General features: G+C 41.2%; 1 protein-coding gene across 3 annotated transcripts in view; it reads right to left on the reverse strand.

Annotated features, from left to right (window-relative positions):
- RALB (RAS like proto-oncogene B) overlaps positions 1-13363 on the reverse strand; it is a 79715-nt gene that overhangs the window by 16667 nt on the left and 49685 nt on the right. For all 3 annotated transcript variants that reach the window (XM_030579660.1, XM_030579659.1, XM_030579662.1), the window contains exons 2-3: positions 2844-3004; positions 1071-1279 (exon numbers count right to left, since the gene is read on the reverse strand). In XM_030579660.1, coding sequence (XP_030435520.1) covers positions 1071-1279; positions 2844-2957 — 323 coding nt within the window. In that variant the 5' untranslated portion in view covers positions 2958-3004. The remainder of the gene's footprint in view (positions 1-1070; positions 1280-2843; positions 3005-13363) is intronic.

Consider the following 13363-nt stretch of genomic DNA (forward strand, 5'->3'; position numbering starts at 1 on the left):
CTGTGTATGTACATTTTACAGGTCCGTGGATAAGAGGAACTTGCTTGAATTCACTGTTTGTTAACGGACTTGCAAGCAAGGGCAAGAAAACTTGCAAATAGACTAAGAGGGATGCATAGGATGTCAGTGACTTCAACACTGAAGGGTAAGAGTAACTGATTGTTCAAAAAGGGAGAGCCAGGTACCAAAACCCAGAGACGGTGGATAGGAAGGAGTTAGGAGGGCTATCATGGGTGCATTGGGGTGAGAGAGTTAGAGTCTGAAGGAGTGCTGTTCAAAGGAGGAATGGAAAGAAATGCTTGAAAGTGGCATGAGGAGTCCTTCCTCGGAATGATACTATGGTTGACCTCTTGCCTTGAATGGACAACTCAAGGGAAGCCCCTTCTTCAGAGCCTACAGCACTACAGTTTGTGGGAAAAGTGCCAGGCCCCACTGCATCTGAACAAGTCTACCCCAGCATGGGACCCAGCTCTGAATCTCTTGACAAAGCCACTGGCACTTCATGCATGCACAGACATGTGCAAAGACTACTAGGCCTGTTTTGCTTTCTTTTGGGCAGAGCGCCTTCAGGATACACCTGACATCAGAGGTAGCTGTACCTCTTTTGTAGTGTATGTATGTGGGGAATGGGGAAAAAGAGTGGCAAATAGAGATGGAACAATAAATGATCTGCTGGCTGTGAAAATTAACCCAAGTAACTGAACTAGTACAGAAGACTAAAGAAAAACATTTTCAAGCTACTTGGCAGGGGAAAATGGAGAATTACACAAACCAAAATTAAAGAATTGTGAAGAATTGCTTACTGTCCTAATATATAAACTGAACTTTAATAGGGAAAATGGGTTGGCTCAGATACAAGATTTCTGATGTCTTACACTCAATGTTCTGTTTGTTTATGCAAATCAGGAGCAGCAAGTTTACCTTTTCATCCTTTACCCATTACTGAGCTTCAAACAAACATTCCATATTCATGTTATCAAACCTACTCAGATCTATGTAAATACATGCAAAATATCAAAAAGCAGCTTGAGGAATCTTTTTCCCCCCCTCCATCCAACTACTGTGCTTACCTTAACTCTGCTGTTGCTGTAAAGGATTCGTATTCGGTTATTGAGAAGACAAGGAGAAACCCCTCCCCACTGCGGAAGTAGTTGTCTCGAATAGCTGCATAATCCTCCTGTCCCGCTGTATCCAAAATGTCTATCTGGAATTCATCCCCATCCAGAACTACTTTCTTTCTATAACTGTCAGCCTTCGTAGGTTCATAGTCTTCTACAAACTGAGGAACATAAGAAGCAGGGGGGAAAAGAATAAAATCAACAATACTCCTGACTTTTTCAGATGTGGCACTCCTCCCTTTGGATATTTGCTTCAGTGCATTCCTCTCCACTTTTAACGGCCGTTGTCAGCTGTATATATGCTCCCGAAGGGCCTTTTCATTTTAATCATTGTCAACTATTTAATGCCAGTTTTATGGCTTTAGTATTTTTAACTATGAGAGCGCGTGAGAGGACTTGTAATTTTATACCATTGAGCCAATTCAGAGTCTGCATGCCAACAGAATGTAGCCAACAGAAGAAGCCATAGCTACATGGTAACTGGTAAACTATGAGTTTACTCCAGAATAATCTCAGGGCTAGATGCTCAGCCAGTGTAAACTGATACAGCTCAAGAAGTTCTGACCTTCTCTCAGATGTAGACACTGGCACGGTTATAGTCTTTGTCACCTCATAGTTAGAATGCTGAAGTGCCGTCTGCATGGAGATACACCTTAAATCAATTCAGAAGCTGAAGCAGGTGCAGAACACAGCAGCTCAACTATGAAGTGATGCACATTGTTTTGAGTACGTACATCAGTGCTCTGTAATCTGCACTAAATGGCGAATGAATTCTAGGTGGGGTTTACGGTATTGGTTCCAACCTACACAAACATAAGCAACTCAGATACGCAGTGCCAGGCAACCATACTGTTCCAGGCACATCTTTGTACCAGCTGTGGTTGAGGTGCTCCAGCTGGGGTCCCTACATATAAAGAAAGAGGAAGAGTTGCCACCAGAATGTTTACTATGAGAGTAGCTTGATTCTGGAACTTACTCCCCTAATTTGGTACAAAATAGTCCACATCTGTTGATCTTTAGGACAGACTCCCAATACCATCCATTGAGATACCTCTTGGGGGTTTTTAGTGGGGTGTATTTTAGTGTGTGTTTTTTCTTTTAATGACTGTTATCACAGAGTTTCAGAGTGCCTAGAGTAGGGCATAGGCTATTTAAAACAAAACTATAGATTGCATTTTTCACATATTCACTGGAGTTGTGATCCTGCCTTTTAAACAGATGCACATGACTTCCCTGAGTACACTTGCAAAATTAGCTACAGAACTTAAACTGATTTACAAGACACCCATCTGCAACCTGAAAGCAGGCTTGAGCTCAGTATATTAGTACTAAAGAACTAGCATAAAGAGAGCCTGTAATCTTTTGTATTGTTTCTTCATCAACATCTGCCTCAAAAACAGGTAAGAAGAAGAATGCTTACTTCTACTTGAATCCTAACTTGTTTCAAAAAAACCTCACAGTTTAACTGCACCAACAACACTTGAGACAGTGTGGTGGACTGAAATGGCTGCTTCAATATCCTGCATTCCCTATTCAACGCACTCTTCGCACGTTGTCTTTAAAAGTTACGGAAACTGCATTTAATCCCTGGATAGACAGCATCAGACTTTCCTGATGTGCCAAACATCTTTAGAAGAATTTTACTCATTGCACAAGGAAAATCCAGCAGAATGACTGTCAATTATTCATGGAGCTTAACAAGAAATTTGTGCTAACTCTTCTTACCTCATCATACATGAACTGAAGTGTAAGTGCTGATTTGCCCACACCTCCACTGCCAACCATGATTACTTTGTGCAGGGCCATAGAACTCTGGTTCTTGTTCTTGTTGGCAGCCATCGTCTTGGTTATCTACAGTTGTCAAGTGCCAACAGCTAATTTAAGAGCTGCAGGAAAAAAGACAGAAGTAGTCACATAAATGAAGTATACAATCTTTAGTAAGTTTGTACATGGAATATAACAGCATCTTTGGTGTTACAGAGACAAAAACACTGCTAAACACTTCTAGCAATCAAAAAAAAGAAGTTATCACATTGGAAGCGTCTGCACATGGTATGGCTGAAGCAGTTTGCATGTTTTCTTACTACACTACATTTAATTTAGGATAACCCATTCCATTTATTATAAGCATACGTTTTAACTGTGTTGTCAGAAATAGGAACCAGTATTATAGGCCTGTTGATAACAAACAGACTCAAAGTCTGAAAAGAACAACTTTCAAGAAGTGGTGATAAAGTCTCAATTCAAAAGAATTTAATCCAAAAAATCCTAAAACCTAAAAACACAACCTTATCTTCTGGACAGGGACTACACATGAGAAATTTTCTGTGGAGAGGAGACTTCTGCCTCTTCCCCTTCCACCTAAAAGGTAGAAGAATGGTCAAGATCATGCTTATAATAAACTATAAAGATACTGTGACACTATTAACACCTTCCTAAAGTATTTCTTCTCAATATTTTGCTCTTTACAACCTATAATCTGACAGTAGTGCTATGCCTTAGAGCTCCTTAAAAATAACGGGATTACTTTTGCTGTTATTATCTACAGACAAATTAAAAGCAGCCAAAGATCAATAGCAAATCTTTGCAGACAAGACAGAAAAATACATTTAACTGAACATCTCTATTAGTTATGACATAACACTATTTGTTTTATGTAGTTCTGCCTTTGCTTTTTGATAATCTCTTTGCTTGTTTGATGTTGCAAGTGTAGTTCTTCATTCCCAGGTCTCTCTTGTAAACAACAAGGAGGAAGTGCTAATCACAATGTGTGTTCCTTTTCTGAAGTGGCTGGCTACAATAAACCAACAAATGTCCATACTTGAACGTGGAAAAAGTTACCCAGACACAAAACTACAAGCAAAGTAAGCACTGTGTGTAGTGCAAACTGGATGTTTAAGACTTTCACTTGTGACAGATGTTCTTTCAATTAATCCTATTCTATCACAGATTAGCCGGAGGAAGGGAAGAAACTAAGTCCCACTATCTCCTGACTCAGATGTGCCAGAAGGTTACCATGGGGCAAAGGTGGTGGTGGTTGGGGGGAGGGGAGAAGGGAGAGAGAGATAAGGTTTAGTGGTTCCATTTTCTTAAACAGGATGTAACCATCATCATCAGCTTCATGAAAATGCAGGGATCTGATGGCAGGCCCAACGACAGCGTACAGATACAGCTCAGAAAATCCTAGATATTTCTGGCATTGCCTGTCGGCCTGTGGAACTAAGCATCTCGTAAGTCTGCTGACAAAAATCACAGTTCTGATAGACTCCACTCTGAACCGTTTGGGAGACAGGAACATGCTGATTTAGAGTCCAGGATGAAGAAGTTGCTCCCAAACTAGGAACCAACAGGTTAATGGAATAAATATTTATATGGTCCAAAAGACATACAGTGCAATACAGGTATACAAGGACAACAGTGCCCTTATCATAAGGACTTTAAAATTAAGGGCTTGATCCTTGAAGTCAACGAAATCACTCACTTGAGTAGTGCTGCAAGGCCAAGCCCTAAGTGAAAAGACATAAGCAATGGCATACGATGGAAGGAAGGAAGGGAGAAAAAGAATATTAACAGAGAAGGTAGATTTCAATGAAAAGTAGCTTCACCAAAATGAGGCTGGTGTAGCCAACTTCATTCCAAGAAGTTTGGAAACACAGCTTTTGCGAGAAGTAGGACAAATCTCCAACCAGATAAAAGTCACTAACCAAACAATTTCAGACTGTAGTATAATGAGGTCCAAGAAGACCAGCATGCAGCAAAATAGCATGTAAAGGGACAGACTATCAAACTTTATGTTAATGCAATAGGAAATTGGGATTAATTGTTATATTTCAAGGCATTTTCATTGTTATAAAACACTCAGGGATGTTCTGCTATGTGATCAAATTACCGGACAGACTGAAGAACTCTAACCTTAGAATAAGGAGTAAGTTATTACACGCTATGAAGCCAACTGCCTTATGTTGTTTAAGAAACTAAAGATAAGTCTTGCTTTTAAATAAACAATTAGTTTGTATATCAGTTCCCTTATAAAACTGTACAACATGTAGTGTCTTGAAGATACTTCTAGATTCACTTTTAGAATGGGACAGCTGGTAGTAACTCCATACAGTGTATTCCACTAACACCCTATTCATTGTACTGTTATGGTTCTGTTTGGTACAACAGATATGAAGTCACTGGAAGAGAAGCCTGTTCCAGGAGAAACATCTCAGCTTCCATTCACCAGTACAAGACACCCTGCAACATCACCATTTTCCTTTCATAGTCTTTTACAGCAATATGTTCAAAACAGAACAGTATATCTTCACAAACAGCCAGTCCCCTGAACTTGTGGAAGGCCCAGGACTCAGCAAAGGCAGGACACAGGGGGAGAGAAGGTGTAGGCGAGCTAATGAAGGCACACTCACTGTCCCATCATGCTGTTATGGTCTCTCTCATACCCTATACCCAGGGCATTTTGGGACACAGTGAATTTACAGCTATTTGGAACCACCCACCATTGACTAACAGAAAAATCTGATGGAGGACACAGTATCTAACAGTGACTCAGCTCTGCATGACAATGTTGACGTTTCTTCAGGATGCTGAGGACTTAGAGTCACCTTTTTACCCCCTTGCCTCCAACGAAAGGAAGATCTGCTTGTGTTCCACTTGATGTCAGCTCTCTCACACCACCAGTCTGTTTGCTACCCAAAAGATCTCCTCTGTGCTCTGCCAGCCCTTACTTTGCCTTGCATGACAACAATAGGTGCACTTCAATCCCCGAGCTGCCTTGAAGCATTTCCCTGCAGTGTCAAGACCTTAACCATCGATCACTCTCAGAAATTACAAGGTAAGCTGTCCCCAAAGGAACAGTGCATACACCAGCTTATTTGAGCCTACTAAAGCTTAGTGCCAATATAACATTATAGCACTGAGATATATCTACAGTGAATACAATCATAAAATTATCATCAAAAGCTAAGATTTAAGAGGTCATGAATAAGGATAATGATAGGAACAAATTCTTACATATAAAACAAAAAAGTATGAAGTGCTTCCCAGATTCTAAACTTTAACATGCTAAAACCTTTGTGTAAAGTAGCTTCTCACCTAAAGCAGTCACCCAGAGTCTCCAGCCAACAAAGTTGGGATTCCTCTTACTGCATTCATGAAAGTGCTGTCCTTTTTGCTTCCTCGGTGAAGCACATAGAAGTGTTCTTTTCCCTCATTGTTTCCCCAGAGTTAGTTAATTTTGTCCCTAGGGTCAAGGGGCAGGGATAGCTCAGTGGTTTGAGCATTGGCCTGCTAAACCCAGGGTGGTGAGTTCAATCCTTGAGGGGGCCATTTAGGGATATAGGGCAAAAATCTGCCTGGAGATTGGTCCTGCTCTGAGTAGGGGGTTGGATTATATGACCACCTGAGGTCCCTTCCAAACCTGATATTCTATGAGATGACCCCTGTGGTTTATTCCCTGGGGTGCTGACCAGTGTTCTCTCAAATTCCCCCCCACATGTGTAATGAATTTTATGTGCACCAATATGAAGGTGAAGTGTGAGGGCTGGGGTACAAGGGGTGAGAGCTCTAGCTGGGGGTGGGGCCAGGACTGAGGGGTTCAGGGCTGGGGCAGAGATTTGGGGCGGGGCTCAGAGCTGGGGCTGCAGGCTCTGGGGTGGGGCCAGGGATGAGGGGTTTGGGATGCCAGAGGGGGCTCCTGTGGGAAGAAAGGACTCCCCCCAGCTCTCTCTCCCTGCAGCAGCACCTGGGGGTGGGGAAGGAAGAGAGAAAGAGGTGCCTCTCCCCATTGCAGCAGCTCTGGGGCTGGGGCCCCGGGAGAGGCACCCCTTCCCCTGGCCTGTCTAGGCTGGCGGAGGGGCAACCAGCCTGCAGCAGGTCCAGGCTGTGGCTGGGTTCAGGCTGCTCCCTTCCTGGCAGGTTCTGGCCGGACGGGTTCCCTGAGTGTCTGCGTGGTGCTAAATAGGCTGCTGCATGGCCACACAGCTTACAGGGAACTTAGGTGCTGATTTCATGCTGCCTTCATATGTTCATGCTGACATCATATGCAAATAGGCTTACAATCCTTATTTTACATGTCAACCAAGGCATACGGGTGAATATGCATCCTTTATCTGGTTAAAACCTCCGTATCAACTGTGCTTTGATTCAGACTTTAAAACATACTTTCCTATACACACATATATACACACACACCCACACACACACGCACTCACCCCTCCTTAAATGTTATCCGTACATACATCTCACAATGATTATGAGAATCAGTATGACAAGTTTTTATTAGAGCTCTCACGTGACCCTCTTTGGATAAATACTATGAAAGAAATGTATTGGGTGTAGTGAGTTTGTCACCTATCAGGAGTCACTGTTACCAAACAGTGAACCCTTTGCCAGCTGGCACTGAGGAATTCTTAGGGTCACAAATGCAAAGAAAATCTCTTGCACACCACATTTGTATGGCTTGTGTAGGGGAAAGAATTTATATTATGCAGTATACAGTGGTTTGTTTAGATGTTTTTACATATGCCTACATTAGATATGAGGAAGAAAGAAGCTAGTTGTACAATGTGTGAGAGAAAACAGGAAAGAATGGGCAGTAAACAATGGCCCTTATTTGAAAGTGTTCCAACAGAAGAAGTCTTAAAGAATTTCCTTTTGCCTAATTACAGGAGTTAATTAGGCTTTCAATAAATACTGAATACTAGAAAGGAAGGCAGCTTTTATAAAAAAATCCATATTTTTAATCAGAGTTTAACATACAGTCACGAATGTGAGAGACTGTTAAATGCCAGTGCACCTGTGCTATTTCTGCAGTAAGGTACCACACATTACATCCTTATAGGAGATATAAATTTTTTAAAGTTGCTCAGCACTAGAGAAGAGTCCTCCTCTGCACAAAACTAAAAATACAACCATGTGTAAGTATAAATGACATTTTAATACTTAATGAGTAAGAGAAGGGTTCATTAAAATGTTTGCTCAATTAACATGGCAATTTATGCTAAGAAAAGTGTCAAATAAGATTTTGGATTTCACATATTCTCAAGGCACGCTCCAATATCCAGTACATGCAGCTCTAAAACAGGGCAGTGTGAGCCAAGACGACGCATCATATTACAGCTTCACTGAGATGTACAACTAAATCCCTCCTATCCCTGCTTGCCCATCTCAAGCAAGTCACACAGGCTTTTAAGAAGTGTATTCCTATACTGTGCATGTAAACTGGGTGATTACAAGTGGCCAGTAAGATGAGTAACTGGTTATTTACAATCAACATATTTATTGCCACAGATGTTTGCACATTGCATACATCTGCCCACACAATTATGTGCATGTTACTTACGAAAGCCAATTATTAGGAGCCAGTGTATGTATGGCTCTTTATACCCAAATATGAATACTGGGTCCTTGCCCACAGGGCTTAGACCACCACAAAGATATACAAAAGTGGAAATACTGCTCTTTCTGCAGAAAACTGTACTCCCAAAGGTGGCAGCAAATGTCATTTGCTTTGCAATTTCCTCTTTTTTAATGCAATACATCATTTTGTTCCACCCTCAATAATGCTCCATCCCAAACAGCAGATTAATGTTGAAAGGCTTAGCAGAATTCAAACTGCCACAGATACTGTGACAGCACATGTGCAGAGTCAGTTAAAACAAGACTGCATAACACGCTGCAAGTTGTGCAACAGGAAGCTATCCTTTAGTGGACAGGAGACAGAAGGTTCTCTCCTCACCCCTCTTTAATTTGTCTGGGGCAATTTGTTTTGTTTCAAAATCTCTACTCACTTTATCATTTGGTTGAAGTGTTGGGGAATGTCAGCAGCCTCCCTCATGAGAAACATTTGTACTTACAGACAAGATCTTTGGATTGTTGTCTTAAAAACTTCTTTGACTCTAGGTTAAGGCCATAAGAATTAGAAAAAGCAGATTCTGAACTCCTTTCATAAAAAAAATTAAACCTCCAATTCTCTGTTTTAATAAAACATTTGCTAGAGTAGACAGCTTAAGAGACCTTTGCCTGAAGCAGTTTAACACATCGTCCAACCTGCATGGTTATCACAAAGTCTAGCATTAACCTCTTGTGCTATTAGTGTAATTTCTCCCCAATACTGTTAAGTTTCTAATCTAATAACATATAAACAGGTTTTGCTTTGTTAAAGAGTAAAAACAAACATACTAAAAGCATTTACTACAGTAACAGGGTTTCTGAATTGCTTACACTCCAAGATGACAACACCTTAGAAAAAAGATAAATGAAGTCATAGGAACCAAATCAGATATAGAGCACAAATGCAAGAGCCATTTCACGAAACAATATACACATGAGTGAAAAGCAGTGTTCTCTAAAACACATTCTGAAAAGCAATTAAATCAAACTCCCCTGGAAGAGGGGGAAATCAGCACAGCATCCTCAGGAAGCACTTGCATTGGTCCAGAACCTTGCAGTTTAAGTCATCTGCCAAGAAATTTGTCTTGCTAAGAGGGTAAAGAATGGTATTAAGGGCACTATTCTAAATGACTATTCCCACAAACCATCCTCTAGTGAGAACAAATCCTGTCACTCCTTGCTGGGTTGGATAGTACCTACCAGCCATGTTTTCCCATAAGCAAATGAAGGTTCTTTTAGTGCAGGGTTTCCCAACAGGGGTTGCAGCTTGTGTAGGGAAAGCCCCTGGCGGGCCGGGCCGGTGTGTTCACCTGCCCTGTTCGCAGGTCCGGCTGATCGCGGCTCTCACTGGCTGTGGATTGCTGCTCCGGGCTAACGGGAGCTGCTGGAAGCACTGCCTGTTTGAGAAACCCTACTTTAGTGACTGAGTAGAGGATTACTCTTATGGGTATACCTGTCCATTGATTTGGGGACAGCTAACTAAGTATATTGTGAAGTATGGACCACTAAATAAGTGAGTCTCTGATAGACCCAAAGGTACTTAAGAGAAACTTACGTTCACTGCAAGTACATTTCAGGTTGATCTCAGTTTACCTTTAACCCAATGCTCTGAAATACAGCAAACGACATGTAGAGCTTAAATTGCACGCAAAGAGAAAACCTCTTTGAATAACCAATTGTTAGGTAAGGAAAGACTAACCATCTGTGAGCAGAAGTAAATAGGCAGGTAAAAAAATTTTCTGTGATGATCTGAAGCTTTTCATTTGAAAACTCCGATTAAATTACAGTAGGTAGCACAAACAAGACTTTGCCCAGGAAAAGGACCCTGAGGGGCCTCTCCCACTTGCTTCCCTGCTCTGAAAATAAAAGAGCTGTTCAAACAAAAGACCACCAAAGGGAGTGCTGGTCCATAGGGGACATTATAGTCTCACATGAAATTTCTGGCTTGTCTATACTTCTGGCTGAATTGGCACTGCTGCAATGAATACAGTGGTGTCGATTTAGCGAGTCTGGTGAAGACAAGCTAAGTCGATGGCAGAACACTCTCCCGTCAAAATCTGTAGTCCACCTCCCCGAGAGGTGGAAGGTAAGTTGGCAGGAAAGCATCTTCCGTTGACGTAGCTCAGTGTAGACACCACTGTAAATCGACCTAAGTTATATTGACCTCAGATATGTAATTTTCGTAATTGAACTGGCATAACTTAGGTCACCTTACAGCTTTAGGCCTGGTCTACAGTGGGGGGGTGTCAACATAAGATATGCAACTTCAGCTATGGGAATAGCGTAGCTGAAGTTGACGTATCTTATTTTGACTTATCTCCTGTCCTCACAGCATGGGATCGACAGCCGTGGCTTCACCATCGACTCCGCTTCCGCTGCTCACCCTGGTGGAGTTCCGGATTCGACGGGAGTGCGTTCGGGGATTGATATATCACGTCTAGACGAGACGCGATATATATCGATCCCCAATAGATCGATCACTACCAGCCGATTTGGCGGGTAGTCTAGATGTACCCTTAGTGCAGAGCAGCCCATAGTGCTTGCTGCACAAGATCTACTGGATTCCATTACTGATCTTCTGAAAACTCTTGCCAGATCACTTTTTTCAATGTAAGTTAGCCTCCCAATGATTGCCTAGTTGGTTTAATATTCCAAGACTGCTCACAGAGTTTCCTAAACCCAACCCTAAGGAGTAAAACAAAAACAAAACAAAAAACCTACAAATCACAGAACTACCGTGACACTTGCAAACCATCCCTCTGGTCATAAATTACACTTCTTTCTGTACCCTTTGTCTTGTAAACTCTTCAGGGTAAGGCCTGTCTATTACTCATCTTTGTACAGAACCTAGCACAACAGGGCTCCACTCTAGGATGCCTCCTAAGAACTACTGTAATGTAAACAACAGCAGAAAGAAAAAATGAGGGCAGTGTCATAAACAGAGTATTAAGGGTTAATTTCTCTTATACCTGTAAAGGGTTACAAGCAGGAAACTGGACACATGACCAGAAGACCAATCACAAGACAAGATACTTTCAAATTCGGGTGGAGGGAAGTTTGGGTGTGAGTTCTTTGTTCTTCTCTAGGAGGGTCTGAGAGAGACCAGATATTACTACAGGCTCTCTAAGTCTCTTTTCAAGTAGTGAGTAAAAAACAGGCGGTTTAGGGTTTTTTTTAAATTGTTTTACTCTATTTGCAATTGTGGATCTGGCTGGTTAACTTTTATATGTGTAGTTGCTGGGAATATTTTGATTTGTATTGGTACTGGGGGGAAGTCTCTTTCTGGTATCTGTAAGCTATAGGACCCTGTATATTGACATCTTGACGTTACAGAGATAATTCTTTACTTTTTCCTTTCTTTTATTAAAAGATTTCTTTTTAGAGAACCTGATTGATTGTTTTTTGTCTGTTTCCCTTGTTTTATCCCAGGGGATTGGGATAACTCACCAGGACGGGTGGGGAGATGGGAGGGGAAGAGATAAAATCTCTCTCTGTTTTCCTTGAATCTGTTTGCCTCTTTGTGGAAGGGAAGGGAGATGCTTCTCTGTATGGTGATTTAAGAGGTTAGATCAGTATCTCAGGATAGCCCAGGGAGGGAAGTTCTGAGAGGGGGAAGGTGGGGGAATGGTTTATTTCTCCTTGTTTTAAGAACCCAAGGGGTCTGGGTTCTTGGGGTCCCCAGGGAAGGTTGGGGAGGTCAGAGTGCCCCAAAACACTATATTTTTGGGTGGTGGCAGCCTATCAGATCTAAGCTGGTAATTAAGCTTAGGGAAATTCATGCTAATATCTCATTTTCTGAACTCTAAGGTTCAGACCTGAGAAAGAATGCTATGACAGGCAGTTACAGGAGTAAGGCCTTTTACAACAGTTGTTAGAACACCAGATCCGCAGACTAGAGAACAAGTTTTTCCCCAAAATGATTAAATGACTTCAGAGTGGCTCTTGGATTGTGAGGCACAGCATTCAGTTCAGCTCCTACTGTATAGATCTGCAGAGACCTTTTTGTGAGAGCCTACATTTTGAGCCAGATTTTAACATGCATCATCCCTTTTAGTTCATCTTTACTGAAAGACTCACATACTGTTTCATAAACATTAAAAAACCTTCCAGAAATACAAAAGCTTCTCTTTTCACCAGAAGTGTTCACAATACAACTGCAAAATATTTTCTTCTCAAATACTTAGCAAAAAATAAGATGAGTACAAAAAAAGGATACTGCAAGCATCAACAACTGTTACAGTACTTGCCCTATGTTTTACTGGATAAGGAATTTACACCACAGACCATTTTAAATACTTTTATAGCCTCACTAAAATAAATCTTAGCTTTTGTTCATTTTAACTTTTCTTTTGTGACTTAAGTCCATATATTCATATAAATACACCAAAATAGTTTGAACAGACAAGAAAAAAATTAGAATTTTGCAAGTAGAACAAAAACTTGGGTAAAGCTCTAAAATTCTACTTTTAGCCTCTGAATGCAGTGGGAGAAACTGTCAAGGTTAATCTTGTTCTTGTTTTCTTGCTGTGCAACTAATACCCTTGAATGTTTCTTTTTGTTGCTACTCTGCAACTGAAAGCAGCTATTCTATGGTTTTTGGTTTTTTTAAAATGGGAATCCGGAATTGCATGGCCATTGACTGAACAGAAGTGCTTTGTTAAATCCTTCCAATACCTGCATCTCCTATTTGAAGATAGGATGTTTAACCCATTAGCTCCAAGAATAAAGATTTCATGACATCAAAAGCAAGTGCAGCAAGAAATCTTCACTTTCCACTACTAGAATGTTTCAGTGATCAGACCTTGGCAGCAATTATAATACTTAGGCCCTGTCTACACAGGCAAGTTTCTGTG

Source organism: Gopherus evgoodei, chromosome 11, assembly GCF_007399415.2.
Source record: "Gopherus evgoodei ecotype Sinaloan lineage chromosome 11, rGopEvg1_v1.p, whole genome shotgun sequence".
Classification (NCBI taxonomy): Eukaryota; Metazoa; Chordata; order Testudines; family Testudinidae; genus Gopherus; species Gopherus evgoodei.